Source organism: Pseudophryne corroboree, chromosome 1 (genome assembly GCF_028390025.1).
Source record: "Pseudophryne corroboree isolate aPseCor3 chromosome 1, aPseCor3.hap2, whole genome shotgun sequence".
Taxonomy (NCBI): Eukaryota; Metazoa; Chordata; class Amphibia; order Anura; family Myobatrachidae; genus Pseudophryne; species Pseudophryne corroboree.
This window is the reverse complement of record NC_086444.1, coordinates 779,613,322-779,636,516: the sequence shown is the minus strand read 5'-3', so window position 1 is coordinate 779,636,516 and position 23,195 is coordinate 779,613,322. Positions and strand designations below refer to the sequence as shown.

Below are 23,195 nucleotides of genomic sequence, written 5' to 3'. Positions count from 1 at the left end.
TTTTTTCTTTGCATCATGTGCTGTTTGGGGACTATTTTTTTGAAGTGCCATCCTGTCTGACACTGCAGTGCCACTCCTAGATGGGCCAGGTGTTTGTGTCGGCCACTTGGGTCGCTTAGCTTAGTCATCCAGCGACCTTGGTGCAAATTTTAGGACTAAAAATAATATTGTGAGGTAGAATAGATAGAATAGACTGAAAATGAGTGGAAATTATGGTTATTGAGGTTAATAATAATATGGTATCAAAATGACCCCCAAATTCTATGATTTAAGCTGTTTTTGAGGGGGTTTTGTAAAAAAACACCCGAATCCAAAACACACCCGAATCCGACGAAAAATTTTCAGGGAGGTTTTGCCAAAACGCGTCCGAATCCAAAACACGGCCGCGGAACCGAATCCAAAACCAAAACACAAAACCCGAAAAATGTCCGGTGCACATCACTACTTTTAATGACAATTGTGCTGTTTGCACTTAACCTATCTTTCTCTTCCCTTCATACTAGTATAGCTCAATTCATAGTGTGTGTTAACAACATACAGTAAGTAGAAATCTGTTCATGCCTAGATCTATATTTGCATCTGTTTGTTGCCATTTTACAATGTTATCATGATGACATTTACTGTAACCTCTCAAATATAACATAAAGAACTGCTCACTACTCTAGCAGTGTATTAGTCTTTATTGCTGATTTTAGAGCAGAAACGAGAAAGCGTTAACTTTTTGACTAAAATCAAGGATTCTTATAGATATTGTAGAAGTTAAATTTTTCTAAACAAAGTTTTGTAATATGAATAATAACTGCAATAATTACATTTAATCAGAATACTTTTTTTTATAGAAATTAAACTAATTATGCACCTACATAAACTAAATGTATGATAGTGGAATCCCATTGTTGTTATTACATAGTTAGAATGCAGCAAATATAAAATAGTATACTGTAGTTGTAGTTACAATACACTATATAGATCATTTTACATTTATCACAAAACCAGTTTAAAGAATTTTGTACCAGATTATTAATAGCTATGAACAGTAAACACATAAAGCTGAGTTTAAGCCAACGTCAGATCATTGAAATTTCTTCCAATACTGAAAAATATGTTAATCTGCAAGAGAGTCATTTTCTGATGCTGAATCTAATAATGAAGGACATTAGTTACAGGATCATGATAGCTCTTATCTGGTGGCACCTAGGAAGTTTCCAACAATTTATTTTCATGCTGAAAATGATAAAAGTCGGTATAAATGTATACACATTTGAAAGCTTTTATCCATGGGCATTGGAAAACAATACCAGGCAAATATTGTAGATAAAGCCATGTTCTGTGTCCTGTCTACAGAGCTTAGCATACTGTACTCTTCCTGCAGTATTATATTCTATGAATTTAATGAGTGCTCCTATAGAACTTCATTATACTGTAACAAGCATTGTAGTGAACGATTGCTGCGGGAAACATTTCTATGATGCAAAGCGTAGTGAAGCAGATACTTGCCAGAAAGCGTACATTTGTTTACATTAAGTGGACTGTCAGCATCATGGCACTTCTGATAGGCTTTAAGAACACAAATTAAACACTTAAATGTAATATATCTTTGTTAAAGACTGTAAATGTTAAACTGAAATTGTAGTGCTTGTGTCCAAAACACTGCAATTCACATCTTACTATCAAAATTCAGTTAACACACACGGCTTTTAATATCTTTTAAAAAAAAAATTGAGCAAGAACAATGAATAAATGTTCAAAAGCGTCCAATTCTTTCTTCATTTCAGGCTCAGAATAATCAACAACAGGAGGCTGTTAGAATTGCAGCACCGTGCGTATGCTGTAAACAAGAACACAAAACAAATATAAGTTTGCAGCCATTCACACACAAAAACTGGAGAACATGGTAGAATAAGGGTTGTTGTTATTTCAGCTCTTTGTAATCACTGTAGCTGCATTTTACATTATACAGAAATAATTGCTGGCAACAAAAGTGCTTTTATGGAGGTATCTACTATCTAGGTTGAAAGGATGCAGTCCCCTGTTTCCAACAAGGAGTCCAAAGGATAGGAGGTGCAATGATGGGTGAAATATGGGACATACATACTGAGAAGCTTGATAAATAGTCAGCAGATCACATTCCCCATTAGTATGAGGAAGTGATATTATATGAAAACTGAGAGATCACAAGAAAAATCATTGACTTTTCTGTGGAAACCCGAATGAGAAATCAATCTTAGCTTTGATAACCCTATTCAACAAATACAAGAGAAGAAAAATGGATATCACAGACAAATAGTAGACCCATATACTGTATAATTGAATGAAAATAGCATGAGGCATGCTGCTACATATGTGACTTATGTGGTCATTCCGAGTTGTTCGCTCGCTAGCAGTTTTTAGCAGCCATGTATGGAGTGTATGGAGTGTATGTTAGCTTAGCAGAAGTGCGAATGAAAGGATCGCAGAGCGGCTACAAAATAATTTTGTGCAGTTTCAGAGTAGCTTCAGACCTACTCAGCGCTTGCGATCATTTCAGACTATTCAGTTCCTGTTTTGACGTCACGAACATGCACTGCGTTCGGCGAGCCACGCCTGCGTTTTTCCTGGCACGCCTGCGTTTTTTGACCACTCCCTGAAAATGGTCAGTTGACACCCAGAAACGCCCACTTCATGTCAATCACTCTGCGATCAGCAGTGCGACAGAAAAGCTTCGCTAGACCCTGTGTGAAACGGCATCGGCCATTGTAGAAGTACTTCGCGCGTGTGCATTGCGCCGCATACGCATGTGCAGAAGTGCTGATTTTTTGCCTGATCGCTACCAAGCGACCGAAAGCAGCTAACGATCAACTCGGAATGACCCCCTTGATCTCTTCTTTTATCAGAAAGTTCTGGGTCTCTTGTGCTACAGTATATAGTGATGAATGAAATAAATGGGATAAAAATCCCTATAGGGCTGGATCCACATCTCTGGAGGCTGTAAGTATAGAAACTTTGAGCATTCAACTTTTGGAGTCCTAAGCTCTATCTTACAATTGACCTTTAAATGTTTACAGATATGTGGTGTACAGAAAAAAATAAAAATGCAAAAATCCTGTTATTGTCAGTGTATAATGAATACCTCTCTTTGCTTTTTATATATAACTATAATTATCAAACTAGCTAAATGTGATATCCATGAAGCCCTGGCCTCAGTTGCATTGTGTCACTGGTCTGGAACATTTCACATATTAACTATGTTTTTTTCAGGCATATAGCTAATGTAATGCAGTATTCCAATGGTAATATTGTACACCAACATGTATATTATGTAACAGAGAGGAGCTCATAGAAGCATTTGTCCCAGAACCTCTACTTCGTAAACAAACATATCAAGGTTTTGGGTTCGTGAAACAGAACCACTAGGAGACACTGTTCTATCTTGTTATTTTCAGGAAACAAGAACTGCTCTGATCCAGTATCTTAACTACAACTCCCTATGCCACATTCCGCATATGTTTTCATCCTTGTGCTGTATGATGGAGAGTTTAGAAGTCATTCAAGGTTTTGGGATCCTGTTTAAACTAGATTTTTTTCCAATGAGTCATTTCTGGTTCAGAATAACAAACAGCTTGGCTAAGCAGCAGTGGATTACTACGTTAATTAAAGAATGCATTGTTAGCTATTAACTTCTTAAAAGAGTCTCTTCATATGAAAGTATTTTCAGTTATAGGTTAAGAGTTCCCAGATCCAGCAGCAGCTGTAAAACAATGGGGGTCATTCTGAGTTGATCGCAGCAGCAAGTTTGTTAGCAATTGGGCAAAACCATGTGCACTGCAGGGGGGGGGCAGATATAACATTTGCAGAGAGAGTTAGATTTGGGTGGGTTATTTTGTTTCTGTGCAGAGTAAATACTGGCTGCTTTATTTTTACACTGCAATTTAGATTTCAGTTTGAATATACCCCACCCAAATCTAACTCTCTCTGCACATGTTATATCTGCCCCTCCTGCAGTGCACATGGTTTTGCCCAACTGTTAACAAATTTGCTGCTGCGATCAACTCAGAATTAGGCCCAATACTCACAGGATTATGTGCAAAGTGCAGAATGATAAGTGCAAAAAGAGTGCTTAACCAACATGTTTAAACACCTTGGGGTATATTTACTAGAGATGAGCGCCTGAAATTTTTCGGGTTTTGTGTTTTGGTTTTGGGTTCGGTTCCTCGGCCGTGTTTTGGGTTCGAACGCGTTTTGGCAAAACCTCACCGAATTATTTTTGTCGGATTCGGGTGTGTTTTGGATTCGGGTGTTTTTTTCCAAAAACACTAAAAAACAGCTTAAATCATAGAATTTGGGGGTCATTTTGATCCCAAAGTATTATTAACCTCAAAAACCATAATTTACACTCATTTTCAGTCTATTCTGAATACCTCACACCTCACAATATTATTTTTAGTCCTAAAATTTGCACCGAGGTCGCTGTGTGAGTAAGATAAGCGACCCTAGTGGCCGACACAAACACCGGGCCCATCTAGGAGTGGCACTGCAGTGTCACGCAGGATGTCCCTTCCAAAAAACCCTCCCCAAACAGCACATGACGCAAAGAAAAAAAGAGGCGCAATGAGGTAGCTGTGTGAGTAAGATTAGCGACCCTAGTGGCCGACACAAACACCGGGCCCATCTAGGAGTGGCACTGCAGTGTCACGCAGGATGGCCCTTCCAAAAAACCCTCCCCAAACAGCACATGACGCAAAGAAAAAAAGAGGCGCAATGAGGTAGCTGACTGTGTGAGTAAGATTAGCGACCCTAGTGGCCGACACAAACACCGGGCCCATCTAGGAGTGGCACTGCAGTGTCACGCAGGATGTCCCTTCCAAAAAACCCTCCCCAAACAGCACATGACGCAAAGAAAAAAAGAGGCGCAATGAGGTAGCTGTGTGAGTAAGATTAGCGACCCTAGTGGCCGACACAAACACCGGGCCCATCTAGGAGTGGCACTGCAGTGTCACGCAGGATGTCCCTTCCAAAAAACCCTCCCCAATCAGCACATGATGCAAAGAAAAAGAAAAGAAAAAAGAGGTGCAAGATGGAATTATCCTTGGGCCCTCCCACCCACCCTTATGTTGTATAAACAAAACAGGACATGCACACTTTAACCAACCCATCATTTCAGTGACAGGGTCTGCCACACGACTGTGACTGATATGACGGGTTGGTTTGGACCCCCCCCAAAAAAGAAGCAATTAATCTCTCCTTGCACAAACTGGCTCTACAGAGGCAAGATGTCCACCTCATCTTCACCCTCCGATATATCACCGTGTACATCCCCCTCCTCACAGATTATCAATTCGTCCCCACTGGAATCCACCATCTCAGCTCCCTGTGTACTTTGTGGAGGCAATTGCTGCTGGTCAATGTCTCCGCGGAGGAATTGATTATAATTCATTTTAATGAACATCATCTTCTCCACATTTTCTGGATGTAACCTCGTACGCCGATTGCTGACAAGGTGAGCGGCGGCACTAAACACTCTTTCGGAGTACACACTTGTGGGAGGGCAACTTAGGTAGAATAAAGCCAGTTTGTGCAAGGGCCTCCAAATTGCCTCTTTTTCCTGCCAGTATAAGTACGGACTGTGTGACGTGCCTACTTGGATGCGGTCACTCATATAATCCTCCACCATTCTATCAATGTTGAGAGAATCATATGCAGTGACAGTAGACGACATGTCCGTAATCGTTGGCAGGTCCTTCAGTCCGGACCAGATGTCAGCATCAGCAGTCGCTCCAGACTGCCCTGCATCACCGCCAGCGGGTGGGCTCGGAATTCTGAGCCTTTTCCTCGCACCCCCAGTTGCGGGAGAATGTGAAGGAGGAGATGTTGACAGGTCGCGTTCCGCTTGACTTGACAATTTTGTCACCAGCAGGTCTTTCAACCCCAGCAGACCTGTGTCTGCCGGAAAGAGAGATCCAAGGTAGGCTTTAAATCTAGGATCGAGCACGGTGGCCAAAATGTAGTGCTCTGATTTCAACAGATTGACCACCCGTGAATCCTTGTTAAGCGAATTAAGGGCTGCATCCACAAGTCCCACATGCCTAGCGGAATCGCTCCGTGTTAGCTCCTTCTTCAATGCCTCCAGCTTCTTCTGCAAAAGCCTGATGAGGGGAATGACCTGACTCAGGCTGGCAGTGTCTGAACTGACTTCACGTGTGGCAAGTTCAAAGGGCATCAGAACCTTGCACAACGTTGAAATCATTCTCCACTGCACTTGAGACAGGTGCATTCCATCTCCTATATCGTGCTCAATTGTATAGGCTTGAATGGCCTTTTGCTGCTCCTCCAACCTCTGAAGCATATAGAGGGTTGAATTCCACCTCGTTACCACTTCTTGCTTCAGATGATGGCAGGGCAGGTTCAGTAGTTTTTGGTGGTGCTCCAGTCTTCTGTACGTGGTGCCTGTACGCCGAAAGTGTCCCGCAATTTTTCTGGCCACCGACAGCATCTCTTGCACGCCCCTGTCGTTTTTTAAAAAATTCTGCACCACCAAATTCAAGGTATGTGCAAAACATGGGACGTGCTGGAATTTGCCCATATTTAATGCACACACAATATTGCTGGCGTTGTCCGATGCCACAAATCCACAGGAGAGTCCAATTGGGGTAAGCCATTCCGCGATGATCTTCCTCAGTTGCCGTAAGAGGTTTTCAGCTGTGTGCGTATTCTGGAAAGCGGTGATACAAAGCGTAGCCTGCCTAGGAAAGAGTTGGCGTTTGCGAGATGCTGCTACTGGTGCCGCCGCTGCTGTTCTTGCGGCGGGAGTCCATACATCTACCCAGTGGGCTGTCACAGTCATATAGTCCTGACCCTGCCCTGCTCCACTTGTCCACATGTCCGTGGTTAAGTGGACATTGGGTACAACTGCATTTTTTAGGAGACTGGTGAGTCTTTTTCTGACGTCCGTGTACATTCTCGGTATCGCCTGCCTAGAGAAGTGGAACCTAGATGGTATTTGGTAACGGGGGCACACTGCCTCAATAAATTGTCTAGTTCCCTGTGAACTAACGGCGGATACCGGACGCACGTCTAACACCAACATAGTTGTCAAGGACTCAGTTATCCGCTTTGCAGTAGGATGACTGCTGTGATATTTCATCTTCCTCGCAAAGGACTGTTGAACAGTCAATTGCTTACTGGAAGTAGTACAAGTGGGCATACGACTTCCCCTCTCGGATGACCATCGACTCCCAGCGGCAACAACAGCAGCGCCAGCAGCAGTAGGCGTTACACGCAAGGATGCATCGGAGGAATCCCAGGCAGGAGAGGACTCGTCAGACTTGCCAGTGACATGGCCTGCAGGACTATTGGCATTCCTGGGGAAGGAGGAAATTGACACTGAGGGAGTTGGTGGGGTGGTTTGCGTGAGCTTGGTTACAAGAGGAAGGGATTTACTGGTCAGTGGACTGCTTCCGCTGTCACCCAAAGTTTTTGAACTTGTCACTGACTTATTATGAATGCGCTGCAGGTGACGTATAAGGGAGGATGTTCCGAGGTGGTTAACGTCCTTACCCCTACTTATTACAGCTTGACAAAGGGAACACACGGCTTGACACCTGTTGTCCGCATTTCTGGTGAAATACCTCCACACCGAAGAGCTGATTTTTTTGGTATTTTCACCTGGCATGTCAACGGCCATATTCCTCCCACGGACAACAGGTGTCTCCCCGGGTGCCTGACTTAAACAAACCACCTCACCATCAGAATCCTCCTGGTCAATTTCCTCCCCAGCGCCAGCAACACCCATATCCTCCTCATCCTGGTGTACTTCAACACTGACATCTTCAATCTGACTATCAGGAACTGGACTGCGGGTGCTCCTTCCAGCACTTGCAGGGGGCATGCAAATAGTGGAAGGCGCATGCTCTTCACGTCCAGTGTTGGGAAGGTCAGGCATCGCAAACGACACAATTGGACTCTCCTTGTGGATTTGGGATTTCAAAGAACGCACAGTTCTTTGCGGTGCTTTTGCCAGCTTGAGTCTTTTCAGTTTTCTAGCGAGAGGCTGAGTGCTTCCATCCTCATGTGAAGCTGAACCACTAGCCATGAACATAGGCCAGGGCCTCAGCCGTTCCTTGCCACTCCGTGTGGTAAATGGCATATTGGCAAGTTTACGCTTCTCCTCCGACAATTTTATTTTAGGTTTTGGAGTCCTTTTTTTTCTGATATTTGGTGTTTTGGATTTGACATGCTCTGTACTATGACATTGGGCATCGGCCTTGGCAGACGACGTTGCTGGCATTTCATCGTCTCGGCCATGACTAGTGGCAGCAGCTTCAGCACGAGGTGGAAGTGGATCTTGATCTTTCCCTAATTTTGGAACCTCAACTTTTTTGTTCTCCATATTTTATAGGCAGAACTAAAAGGCACCTCAGGTAAACAATGGAGATGGATGGATTGGATACTAGTATACAATTATGGACGGACTGCCACGGTTAGGTGGTATAAAAAAACCACGGTTAGGTGGTATATATTATAATAATAATACAATTATGGATGGACGGACTGCCTGCCGACTGCCGACACAGAGGTAGCCACAGCCGTGAACTACCGCACTGTACACTGGTTGATAAAGAGATAGTAGTATACTCGTAACAACTAGTATGACACTATGACGACGGTATAAAGAATGAAAAAAAAACCACGGTTAGGTGGTATATATTATAATAATAATACAATTATGGATGGACGGACTGCCTGCCGACTGCCGACACAGAGGTAGCCACAGCCGTGAACTACCGCACTGTACACTGGTTGATAAAGAGATAGTAGTATACTCGTAACAACTAGTATGACACTATGACGACGGTATAAAGAATGAAAAAAAAACCACGGTTAGGTGGTATATATTATAATAATAATACAATTATGGATGGACGGACTGCCTGCCGACTGCCGACACAGAGGTAGCCACAGCCGTGAACTACCGCACTGTACACTGGTTGATAAAGAGATAGTAGTATACTCGTAACAACTAGTATGACACTATGACGACGGTATAAAGAATGAAAAAAAAACCACGGTTAGGTGGTATATATTATAATAATAATACAATTATGGATGGACGGACTGCCTGCCGACTGCCGACACAGAGGTAGCCACAGCCGTGAACTACCGCACTGTACACTGGTTGATAAAGAGATAGTAGTATACTCGTAACAACTAGTATGACACTATGACGACGGTATAAAGAATGAAAAAAAAACCACGGTTAGGTGGTATATATTATAATAATAATACAATTATGGATGGACGGACTGCCTGCCGACTGCCGACACAGAGGTAGCCACAGCCGTGAACTACCGCACTGTACACTGGTTGATAAAGAGATAGTAGTATACTCGTAACAACTAGTATGACACTATGACGACGGTATAAAGAATGCAAAAAAAACCACAGTTAGGTGGTATATATTATAATAATAATACAATTATGGATGGACGGACTGCCTGCCGACTGCCGACACAGAGGTAGCCACAGCCGTGAACTACCGCACTGTACACTGGTTGATAAAGAGATAGTAGTATACTCGTAACAACTAGTATGACACTATGACGGTATAAAGAATGAAAAAAAAACCACGGTTAGGTGGTATATATTATAATAATAATACAATTATGGATGGACGGACTGCCTGCCGACTGCCGACACAGAGGTAGCCACAGCCGTGAACTACCGCACTGTACACTGGTTGATAAAGAGATAGTAGTATACTCGTAACAATTAGGATGACACTATGACGGTATAAAGAATGAAAAAAAAACCACGGTTAGGTGGTAGGTATATAATAATAAATAATACAATTCTGGTCGGACGGACTGCCTGCCGTGTGCCGACACAGAGGTAGCCACAGCCGTGAACTACCGCACTGTACACTGGTTGATAAAGAGATAGTAGTATACTCGTAACAATTAGGATGACACTATGACGGTATAAAGAATGAAAAAAAAACCACGGTTAGGTGGTAGGTATATAATAATAAATAATACAATTCTGGTCGGACGGACTGCCTGCCGTGTGCCGACACAGAGGTAGCCACAGCCGTGAACTACCGCACTGTACACTGGTTGATAAAGAGATAGTAGTATACTCGTAACAATTAGGATGACACTATGACGGTATAAAGAATGAAAAAAAAACCACGGTTAGGTGGTAGGTATATAATAATAAATAATACAATTCTGGTCGGACGGACTGCCTGCCGTGTGCCGACACAGAGGTAGCCACAGCCGTGAACTACCGCACTGTACTGTGTCTGCTGCTAATATAGACTGGTTGATATTTAAAGAGATATTAGTAGTATACAACAATACTATACTGGTGGTCAGGCACTGGTCACCACTCCTGCAGCAAAAGTGTGCACTGTTAATTAATATAATTGTACTCCTGGCTCCTGCTAACAACCTGCAGTGCTCCCCAGTCTCCCCCACAATTAATTATAAGCTTTTAATTTATACATTGATGACTGTGCAGCACACTGGGCTGAGCTGAGTGCACACAGACTGAGTCACACTGTGTGACTGACTGTGCTGTGTATCGTTTTTTTTTTCAGGCAGAGAACGGATATAGCAGAGAGAAGTGAACGGATATATTATATTAAATAAAAGTTAACTAGCAACTGCACTGGTCACTGACTGTGGTAAACTAACTCTGTCTGCGACTCTGCACAATCTCTCTCTATCTAATCTATCTATCTCTATTCTAATGGAGAGGACGCCAGACACGTCCTCTCCCTATCAATCTCAATGCACGAGTGAAAATGGCGGCGACGCGCGGCTCCTTATATAGAATCCGAGTCTCGCGATAGAATCCGAGCCTCGCGAGAATCCGACAGCGTCATGATGACGTTCGGGCGCGCTCGGGTTAACCGAGCAAGGCGGGAAGATCCGAGTCGCTCGGACCCGTGGAAAAAAAAGTGAAGTTCGTGCGGGTTCGGATTCAAAGAAACCGAACCCGCTCATCTCTAATATTTACTAAAGTCCCGATTTTGTCCGAGTTTGTTTTTTTTTTTTTCTAAGTGGCAACACGGGAATTTACTAAGCACAAATCTCAGCACTGTTGGGGCTATTCGTAATGGTTTTCACGGCAGAGGGCAGAAATACGAATGAATAGACCATCGGTCTAACGTGGCTGTTTGTTCATACAACACGGGAATTTACTATTCATTCGTATTTTGGTGTTTGTCCCTGAATGTTCATTTGCAGTTTTTTTTTTTTTACGACTCGTAAATAAAAGCAGCAAAAAAATAGACCTGCTTTTTCCTGGCGTGTTTGGATAGTCATGCACTGATCAGTGTGATACGTGCATGGTTATCTGTTGGAAAGGGTCTGTTTAGCTTAAAAATGTAAAAAAAATTGTGTGGTGTCCCCCTCCTAAGCATAACCAGCCTCGGGCTCTTTTAGCCGGCCCTTGTAAAAATACAGGGGGAAAAAATGCGTAGGGTCCCCCCATATTTATACAACCAGCACCGGGCTCTGCGTCCAGTCCTGGTTAAAAAAGTGCGGGGGACAAAAGATATAGGGGTCTCCTGTATTTTTTAATCCAGCACTGGGCTCCACTAGCCAGAGAGATAATTCCACAGCCGTGGGACACTTTTATATAGGTCCCTGCGGCCGTGGCATTACCCCCCCCAACTATTCACTCCTGGCCGGGGTTCCCTGGAGGAGTGGGGACCCCTTAAATCAATTGGTCCCCCCTCCAGGCACCCAAGGACCAGGGGTGAAGCCCGAGGGTGTCCCCCAACATCCGTGGGCAGTGGATGGGAGGCTGATAGCCTTTGAGTAAAAATAAGAATATTGTTTTTTTGTGGTAGAACTACAAGTCCCAGCAAGCCTCTTATGCAAGCTGGTACTTGGAGAACCACAAGTACCAGCATGCAATGATATAACGGGCCCGCTGGTACCTGTAGTACTACAAAAAAAAATACCCCCCAAAAAACACAACACACACACCGTGAAAGTAAAGCTTTCATTTACATACATGCAAACTTATACACTCACATACTTACTTATTGTCCCACGGAGCCCCTTGGTCCCCTTGTCAAGTAGAATCCACGGGGTACCTGTCAAATAAAAATTATACTTACAACCAATCCTGTGTAGATCTGTCCTCTTCTTATCCAACGTCATCCAGGGTCTTGAATAAAATAACAAACCGGAAAACCCGATCCACGCACTTAAAGGGGTTCCATGTTTACACATGGAACCCCTTTCCCCGAATGCTGGGACCCCCCGTGACTTCTGTCACTGAATGTCCCGCCAGCCAATCAGGGAGCGCCACATCATGGAGCTCTCCTGATTGGCTGTGCGCTCCTAGCCTGTCAATCAGGAGGAGCGCACTGGCTAGAATGGAGGAGTTACCCAATGATGGGAACTTTGCGGTCTGCGGTTAACCGCAAAGTTAATTGGGGTCAAAACCTGACAAAAACACCCAGCTTGTTACTTACTATTTTCCCATCTCACTGCTCAATACAGACCTGAACATTTTTGCCAAGGGTCTGGCCAACAGACTACCGTATTTGCCGGCGTATAAGACGACTGGGCGTATAAGACGACCCCCAACATTTCCACTCAAAATATAGAGTTTGTTATATACTCGCCGTATAAGACTACCCCCTTCCACACACCAAATAAAACGTAAAAGAACATCAGATTTGTGACATACTGTATATTATGACCTGATAAGAGATTTGGATAGGGAGTATTTATCAAGGTATGCATAAGAAGTGGGGAGGGTGCGAGGAGAAAGTTGTAAAATATATAAAAGTATACCCCTGTGTGCATTTAGTGTTACCGGTTTCACATGAGTGCCATTACAGTACCTGTCATTGTCACCATTGTACGGCCACAACGCGACTGCAGCGCCTCCGGACAGTCCCTGCATCTCCCTGTAATTGGCACTAGTGACCCGCCGCGGCCGCACTGGATACCGCGCGATACTGGATGGTATGTAGAATGAGGTGGGCGGGCATCGGGAGGCCACTATGGGCACCGGGCGAGTATCGGAAGGCCACTATGGCAGCTATGTCTATCCCAACTGAAGTGCACCCGGCGTATAAGACGACCCCCCCACTTGGAGGCATGTTTTTCAGGGCAAAAAAGTAGTCTTATACACCAGCAAATACTGTAAATCCAATTCCCCTCTCCCTGATCCACCCTGATCAAGTGGATTTTGTCCCGTCCAGGTAAGCACTAGATAACACGAGGTGCACCATTGACATTGTTCATTATATAATGTAAACCTTCTTCCTTCACTGGTGCTTACTCTGGATGCGGAAAGGCCTTTGATAGGGTCTCCTGGTCCTTCATGCTCCAAATATTGCAACAATTTGGTTTTCATGGGAAATTCCTTCAGGCTATACAAGCATTATATCACAGTCCTTCAGCCATGGTCCAGGCCAGCGGTCTTCTATCTGCCCCCTTCCCAATCACAAATGGAACCAGGCAAGGCTGCCCTTTATCGTCCCTCATCTTTGCACTCATAATAGAACCCCTCGCTTGCCATATACGTGATAATCCAGACATCACTGAGGTACCAATTAAACGCTCCCAATATACACTGTCTTTATTTGCCAATGATATTCTCCTCACATTGACTGAACCTCTGATTTCGCTTCCAAACTCATTTCTAAAAACTTTCTACCTATGGGAATCTCTCTGGTTATAAAATGAATAACACAAAATCGGTTGCTTTACCGATTCATATCCCTGGTCACACTAAGAAACTACTGCAGTCAAATTTCGACTACAGTTGGACAAAACACTCACTTGAATATCTAGGGGTTCAAATTATGAATTCCTATAACTCTCTTTATCGTGCCAATTACCCTCCTCTTTGTAGGTCAATTCACAAAGATATCTAACAATGGTAATAATATTTTCTCTCTTGGGTTGGTCGTATCAATGCACTGAAAATGAATACACTCCAGAAATTACTGTACCTCTTCCAAACCCTCCCAATACTGGTCCCTTCATCTACTCTTAATGCTCTCCAATCTGTGTTTTACAAATGTATTTGAAATTACAAAAAAACGAGGGTAAAATGGGATATCCTTTTTCGACGATCCTAGAATGGAGGTATTAGGCTACCTAATCTCCAACGCTATTTAAATGCTGCCCGATTGAGTCAACTAATTGCCTGGCACTCTACACAAAACACCAAAAGATAGGTTCACTTAGAAAGCGACTTGGTAGGCATATCCTTGATTTCACACCTCCCATGGTTACCACATAAATACTGTCCTCACTTTACTTCCCCTTTGCCTTCTGTTGAAATAACTCTTTGTGTCTGGGGGACCCTAAATAAAAATTTTTACAGCTTTCTACATCATCATGCCCCCTCACTCCCCTATGGAACAACCATGCATTTCCATCAGGCCTTTCTCCCATAATGCCGCTCACTAGGATTTCTGTGGGCGTTACTAGAGTTCATCATATTACAGGACACTTTACCCCTAAATCATTTGCAGACTTACATGCAAAATATGGAATACCCTTCGTCATTTCACTTCCTTACTCCACCCTGCGCAACTGCACCAGATCCCATCGCCAATTGAAAGGTTTTGTATTTATAACTCGATTGATAAAGGGGCTATTTCACACCTCTAAACAGTATTTTAGTGCATGATGCCCCTCTTCTTGGAAAACATGGACAAGCCTGGGAATCAGATTTTTCCCAACATTATGATAGAGAAATGTGGGACTCGATTCATATGGCGATTTCAAAATGCTCCATTAGCGTGTCCATCCGAGAAAACTCTTATAACGTTTATACAAGATGGTATCTGGTGCCGGAATGTCTCCATCGTATTTACCTTAGTTCTACTGATTTATGCTGGAGAGATTGTGGATAAAAGGGAACATTTTACCATAATTGGTGGACCTGCCCTGTAATCTCCCATTTCTGGAAGTTAGTTGGCTCCCTTCTTTCACGGTTTATGGCTTTCACTACTCCCATTGCCCCCATCAATTTGCTTGTTTGTGCCCCCATAGAACATATCTCCAAAGATTTTAACAAGCTGACCCTGCACATTTCCGGTGCAGCTAAATACCAAATAGCCCGCAATTGGAAAAACCCCATGGCTCCCAGCCATACAGAACTGCTGAATAGAATTAGCTAAAATGAAATATATCACAAGCCTTCAAAACAACACAGTAAAAAAATTCCATTCCGTTTGGCTCCCCTGATATTCCCACGATAATAACCCCCTTCTGGTTCTCCTATAATCTTCGCTATGTCAACTATATAGTGTCCAATTGTGACATTTGTTATTCCCGACTCGCTGCTGGGCTTCCCTTCTCGCTTTTCTCCCCCTCCCTCACTCCGTTCTTTTCCCCCTTGCCATCCATTACTTCTCATACTATAACTGTTATCTTCCTTACTCACTTAACTATATCTACATGTTGAATTGTTTATGAGAATAAGGAATCTGTTATTTCTAAAGATGTATAATCTTATTTGTTTTATTCTGATTCAGCCTCTATTGATATTATTTTTATTCATATGTGGACCTTCAATATTGGAATTTGATGCTTACTGTTTTTTTGCTGCTACTCCTCAGTCCGTATTTCTTTCAACTTTAAATCAACATTTATTCAATAAAATATATGATTTAAAAAATAATAATAAGGCAGACAGTATTTACCATTCACAGAAACAATATAACTTACCCAAATCTAAATCTCTCTGCACGTTACATCTGCCCCACCTGCAGTGCAACATAGTTTTGCCCATTAGTGTGCTTTTTTTGGTTTGCTAGCAAACCTGAATAACCCTCTTAGTCCAGCACAGTGGGGAATATCTTCTCTTTTATGCAAGCTACTGAACCTATTTTAACTAGCAACCAATGAAGTGAGTTCAGACACTTAAAGGTTGAGGGGCTAATTAAGGTTGGATCACAAATTTTGATCCAACTGGAATTTTTATGATGGCCCCACGGGCACATGCGCAGTGCCTGTCCTGCACATGCACCCCCACTTTTTGCAGGGGGGCGCAGAAAAAGCGATCGCCTCTGCCTGTCAATCAGGCAGAGACAGTCGCAGGGTGGGGGCACAAACGCTTTGTTTCCAGGGAGGAGACGGAGTGTTGCGGGAGTGGCATGACTGGTGGGTGGTGTTGCACATATAGGGGCGTGTCGTGGGCATGATTGTGGCAGCTGCATGAAGTCGCACGCAGCTGCTGTGATGGGTAAGATGGCGCCGGGTCTCCTGCAGGCGCAGCTAAGCTGTGTCAGCAGGAGGCATCAAGATTTATTATGATGAATCAGAAATTGCGAGGTGCTTGCAATTTCTGCTTCATCAAGGAGGGGGGTGTCAGTCAGCGTACTGGGTAGCCTTGACCAGCAATGGGCGACCCCCAGCATGTGATTCATAGGATAGCAAATTCTGATGATTAGCAGAATTTGCTATCCTTACTGAATTAGCACCTGAGTCAAGTGATTCTCTTAATTAAACTACTGGAAAAGGAGCTAGAGAACAAGAAGGAGGAGATGAAATGAAGCAGTTTTGCTAAGTATGTTGGACTTGTAAATCAAGTTTTTTATTCACTTTGCCAGGACCAAATGGTTGTCAACATCTTGCAATAAGATCACTACATTTTGGCAACTATGCTTGATCCTAGGTTTAAGTTTTACAGAATATCTTTCTTTCCAACTGACAAAGATCTTATGAAATGCAAAGATCTCCTTGTGAGCAAGCTGTCAGCTCAAGTGGCACATGACACAGTTTATCCTCTAAGTGCTTCTGTAGGAAAAACTAACCTTTTTCCAAAGATTCACTGGTGATCGGGATGAGTCCACTCAGTACACCAGAGTGAAATAACATTATGACATCTAGTCAGGATTAAAAGAATTGCCCAAAATTATTGAATCCTTTACCATGATTCAATCTGACATAGTAATCATCATTAGAATGGTGGAGTATTATTTTAATGGGACGGTAAAAGTTAGCATGTCAGACTGTCCATTTGACTACTGGGGTGAAAAAATTGGAGTCCTTGTACAAAGTAGATTTGCTTACATAAGATTCCCACCCTCCAGTGTGTACTCGGAAAGAGTCTAGAGCACAGCCAGGAACCTTGTGAGTGATCGTGGGTAGGTGGCTACTTCCTCAGTGTGGTAAATGATTTGTTCATATAAATTAAGTACAAAGTCCATGAGGAAGATCTTTCCTGACAATTACTTCAAAGTACAGAGACTTCTGTAATGGTGGATTCAAGGAGGGATGAGTTAATATTGTACAATGATGATATTAACACTGATCAGGGTGAAGATTCGGATGGGGAGAATGACATCATCCAACTGTAGAAAGGATTAACAACATTCTTAGCTGCCTTAAGCTTATTGGTTGTTTGTTTTGTGGGTGCACAAACAAACAAAACATTTCAACCATGAAAGGGGTCACTTACACTTTAGACATGCAGTGCAGAGTTGTAGAAACAAAATGCAAGTGGTATGAAAAGGTTATGTGGCTTCATGAGAGGTGCATGGCCTCAGAGAGGGACATGGCTTTGCATGCCTGGACTTTTCATCACACTTGTGGGTCTCGGAGATGCAGGCTGACCCAGTTGTCTTTGTTAGCTGTAGTGCTGGCTAATACACTGTGACATGAATTGGGTGCTGCATGTAATGTTACAGTACAGCACCCAGCTCCTGTCACTGAGCAAGAGCTGGTATTTTGGTGTCACCTAGGAGCAGACCACAACCCCTGCACCCCCTTGTGACGCCACTGGTTCCTGAAGTGCTTGGTTTGTTAAACGATATGCCTCTTTAATATCCAATATAAGAGTGGGTGGGAGGGTTAGGACAATTCCATCTTGACCAGTTGTGAACTAGATTTAGCAGAAACAAACATTGTTTTATCACTCAAGCTGTTAGATGTACCTCATACAGTAAATGTGCTACAGGAATGTGTTACCCAATTAGGAAGAAGGGCAGAGGGGGGTTAGTATGGCCAGCAGGTCAGCCTCCTAATATTTATTAGTGTGATTTTTGTGATTTTTTTTTTAATTCTAAATTAATAAATTAATCAGTTCTTTCAACCCTTGTCATTAATCCTTGGCTATTAATATTGTACTCTTGTTGATGGCCTTTTGCCTTAGTTGCTGCAAAATAGATTCTTCTATATACAACACCTTGAAAAAGAGGAGGTCATTGAAATACATAAGTGTGACTTTTAAAATTGTGCTATTCATGGCATGGCATCCCGTAATCAGCGATGTGATCCCAAGTCAATTGCATTGCTGGCCACTATTAACATGTTGGGCAGCCTTGCCCTTGGCTAGATGACCCCCAGCATGCAACTGCAAGCAGTGGAAGTTTTTCTAAAATAGCAAGACTGCAACTGAAACTGAATTAGGGCCTGTGCTTGTATTTCTGATATTCTATTGCTGCTATTAAGGAACATTCCATTTATTCAGGAATATACCTTTTACCAATAAAGGTAAAATCTGGGTTTCCTGCTCATTGCCAACTGTGGGCCTAATTCAGCAAGGATTGCAAAGTAGCAAAAATTGCAGAAAATACAGAAAATTGCTAAATCTGCACCATATACCACAAAAACTGAGAAACAAAAATGCAACTTCTGAGACGAAGCAAAAACTGCATATGCACTACGAAAAGTAGGCGTGTAGGGGGCGTACTAAAGGGCTGGACTCACAAAAACTATGAGCAGAGGCGTGTTGTTGGGCGTATTCTGATGTTCGGTAGGCAGTGCATACGCAATTTTTACAACTGATTGCACATTTATGGTGTGCAGCTGACCTCAGTTGTAGACTGTTCAATGTATACTGCAATCATTGCTTCATTACACCCAGCTAAAGCAGCTCACACCTCAGACCACAAATCACTTCATTCAGCTGTATTGAAACTTCTACACATATAAGGGAGCTTTAAACTCTGTAACACATGTTTCTTTATAAAATATATGTTAGTAACCTAATTGTTTTAACACTTACTAACAATTGAGGTTTGACAACCACACTATTTATTAAAAGCAAATGTTAACTAACATTTCCAAGCATTTTCTTTTGTAGGATCTGCTTAATATCTTTTAGGTTCCTAACAGTTTTTTTAATGCTTTTTAAGCAACCAACACGTTTTTTGTTAACAAGTAGGCAGTGCAATATTTGTGGTTAAAACACAGTTGTTTGCAAACATTGCAACATCAAAAACATGTAAGCAAAAAATGTGTAAAATTGTAAATTTATACGCAAATTATGCATATTTTTTAAGGTCTTTGCAATATTTGCAATTTCACAAGCCCACCTTGCTTTTGTAACATTAAATAAGTGTTGCAGTTTTTCCGTTTGGCCGTGCTTTCGCAATTTTGAGAATGGTCGCAATTTTTGCAAATTTGTAATTTTACAATCTTTACTGAATTGGCCCCTGTGTTTGTATTTCTGAGATTCTACTGATTCTACTTATTTAATTTATTCATGAACATACAGTACAGTGCCTCAGTTTCAGCAAGTCAAAATCTGGGTCTAATGCTGACTAATAACTGTGGAACCTATTCAGCATGGATTGCAGATTCTGTTAAAAAGCAGAGGGCCTAATTCAGGGTTGATCGCAAAAGCAAAATCTTTCTCTAATGGCCAAAACCATGTGCACTGCAGGTCAGACAGATATAATATGTGCAGAGAGAGTGAGATTTGGGTGGAGTATGTTAAAACTGAAATCTAAATTGCAGCCAGTATTTACCTTGTACAGAAACAAAACAAAAAACCAACCCAAATCTAACTCTCTCTGCACATGTTATATTTGCCCCACCTGCAGTGCACATGGTTTTTCCCATTAGAGAAAGATTTTGCATTTGCGATCAACTCTGAATTATTGTAGGCCCAGAATCTGCAATCTCTTCTGTAGCATGCTGGTGGCCGCCCAGCACAGGGCAAGGCCACCCAGCATGCTAACTTCTGCCCTGGGTCAATGGGATTGCGGTTGCAGCAATTGGTGATGACACCCTGCAGCTGCAGTTAGGCTGTGTATGCAGGAGATCCGCTGCCATTTTCTTGATCAGAGTGGCTGCGTGTGACATCACGCAACCACCCCGAAAACAGTCTGGCCACACCTGCGTTGTCCAGACCACTACCCCGCGATGCCAAAACGCCACCCCTATGGTACCCGCCACTGTCACTAAAAGTGTGATCCCATCCCTCAGAGATGCGATCGCACTGTGACTGCTAGCGCATGCGCTTTGTCGCTGCAGGGCATGCGCAGTTTGGAGAGAATCACCCATTTGAGATTTTCACTAAACTGCAATCAAACCTGAATAACCCCCTGAGTTTGTATTTTTCAGATTCTATTGCTGCTAATCAGGAACATTTCATCTATTCAGAAACATACCTTTATTCCATCAAGGTAAAATCTGTGTCTCCTGCTGACCACCAACTGAGGGGCAGATTCAGCAAGGATCTATATTAAGACTGAAATTATAATTGTCTCAAAATCGCATGTGAAGAGCTGCCCTGAAATGGTGAAAGATGCCCCCCAATGCAATCGCAAGTCTGGGGATGCATTTGCAGAATTGCAATCCATATGCAAAAACTGAGTACCATCAACAGTTGCGGTTGACACATGCCTACTTAGAATAATGCGGCTGCATTTGCATCGGAACCATATTTTTAATCACAAACAATTATAGCAGACGTCAGATATGTGACCCGAAAACAGCCATGACACTCCTCCGTTTTCCCAAAAACTCCCCACAAACGCCATGCTTACTCCCACTAATGGTAATTTCTTGTCAGTCACTTTGCATTTGCATCTCACTGAGCCTGCAAATACACAGCAATTGCAATGCGGTCTTCGTGCACGTGCAATGCATTTGCAGTGCACAAGCATACTACAAATAACTGCCCAATTTGCCATTTGTTATTCATTCTGAATGAGTCTCTGAGTTTGTATTTCTGAGGTACAGTATATAAATGAACTATCTGTTTTTAAGCTACTGCTTCTGTTAATCATTTTTAGTTAAAGTACAGTACTGATTATATGTCATCATTTGACTGACAAGTTTGTTGCTTAATGAGAGAACAATTGCTTAATGAGAGAACAATGTATGTTTTTAATGTGGTGTTCACCAGTTATACTGTTTAATAAATTGTTATAAATTATACCAAGTGAGTGAGTAGGTGTTACAGTTTGTTCTTTATAGATTGTATTGCTGCTATTTTTCCATGTACACTTTATATTTGTGAGACCGACTATCTCACTCAGCTGTATAGGATGAGAGAAATTATACTCATTAGTGCCAGGAGTCTCTGTATATCCTTGGCTTTTTACAGTATGTTTTACTCTTGGTTTATGGCATTTTTTCCTTAGTGGCTGCAAAACAGATTCTTGTCTTTTTTTGTATTCTGAAGTAATCCATATATTTCAACCCTTGTCAGGAATCTTTGGCTATTAATATTGCACTCTTGTTTTATGGATGGCCTTCTCTCTTAGGGAAATGTTTACTAAAGTGCAGGTTTTTAGAAGTGGAGATGTTTCCCATAGAAACCAATCAGATTCTACGTATCATTTATCTAGTACCTTCTGGAAGATAATGGTTAGAATCTGATTGGTTTCTATGGGCAACATCACCAAATCTAACAACTTGCACTTTTGTAAGTATACACCTTAGTGGCTGCCAAACAGATTCTGGTGATTATTTGTATTCTAAATCAATAAATAAATCAGTTCTTTCAACCCTTGTCAGGAATCCTTTGCTGTTGACAGTGTACTATTTTATGGCCTTTTGTCTCAGTGGCTGCAAAACTGATTATTGTCTTTTTATTTTCTAAATTAGACAATAAATTGAAGAATCCTTGGCTATTAATGTAATACTTGTGTTTATGGCAGATTCTTGACTTTTATTGAATTCTAAATGAATCCTTACAGTTCAACCTTTGTCAGGAATCTGTGGCTATTAATATTGTAATCTTGTTTACTGGATGGCTTTTCCTCTTTGTGGCTACGTAACAAATTTTTGTTTTTTGTTTTGTATTAAAAATCAATCATTAATCAGTTTCAACCCTTGTCAAGAATCCTTTGCTGTAAACAGAGTACTCTTTTATGGCCTTAGTGGCTGTAAAACAGATTAATTCTGGGAGATTGTACACACTACTAATAGTCCTTCATGGAGTCATACAGTTTATTAATCTGCCATCCTGTTTGCCACTGCTGTGTGGTAATGTTTCATAGATGTGATATAGTCTTTTAAACTGCCGTGTGATTGTGCCACTGCTCTGTTGCTTAGCTCAGCCATCCAACCTTTGACCAATATTGGTAAACAATTTTGTGAACTATGAGGAAGTCAAAATTGACTGGAAATGAATGATATTGCGGTTAATAACCATAGGAACAAAAACATGCCCAAATGACATAATTTTACCTGTTTTTATTAAAAAAAAAAAAAAAAGTGACGATGAATACAGATCCAAAACACATGGCGCACATCTCTAAAACATACTGTACCTTTTTCCTTTGCGCAGAAGTTCAAATCCTTTATTTATTTCAATAAAAGGCAATTTGTGAGAGATCAGTCTATCCAGAGAAAACTTGCCTTTCATCATATCTGAAACTAGTTGAGGAAGACTATCTTTACTCTTATAACCTAGAAATAAAACAATAAAAAGTTAATTTCTGAAGCTGAAAAAAATGTATCCACAGTGCAGATTAAATTTTTTGTTAAGTGTCACCTATTATCTTGGGAAATCAATACAAAATTGGGAAAACAAATGCAAAATACAGACCTTTGTACAACAAATTAAAAAAAAAGTTCAGAAAGCCATAGCTACTGTACATAATATGGATGTTGTTGCATGTATGATGGGTAGAGAAAAGCTCAGAGATAAAACATCAGTTGCGGGGAATCTAGGGCATAAATAGCATAACAGAAAGAGTTACATCAGGGGGAGCAATAAGGAGCAGTAGTAGACAAGCAGAAAAGGAGTGAAATGCTAGTGATGGCCTCTGACCATCAATGGGGAACAACCATTGACCTTTTACCACTAATGTCAGAAATATGATTGTTCTCCGTTATCAGTGGGATCATTTTTTTTAGTTTACATTTAGAACTATCTTGGCAGAGATTACAAGGCCCTCAATTCTTGGAGCAAATATGAGCCTTTAATGTATCTTAACTATAAGAGAGACTATTTTACAATTATGTCAGCTGAACTGATACAATATAGCA

At 41.9% G+C, this 23,195-nt stretch overlaps 1 protein-coding gene across 1 annotated transcript in view; it reads right to left on the bottom strand.

Annotated features, from left to right (window-relative positions):
- Window positions 1-1,062: 1,062 nt before the first annotated feature.
- LOC134910178 (alcohol dehydrogenase 1-like) overlaps window positions 1,063-23,195 on the bottom strand; it is a 243,834-nt gene continuing 221,701 nt past the window's right edge. Inside the window, exons 8-9 of the mRNA XM_063917912.1 lie at window positions 22,475-22,613; window positions 1,063-1,828 (exon numbers count right to left, since the gene is read on the bottom strand). Coding sequence (XP_063773982.1) covers window positions 1,804-1,828; window positions 22,475-22,613 — 164 coding nt within the window. The 3' untranslated portion in view covers window positions 1,063-1,803. The remainder of the gene's footprint in view (window positions 1,829-22,474; window positions 22,614-23,195) is intronic.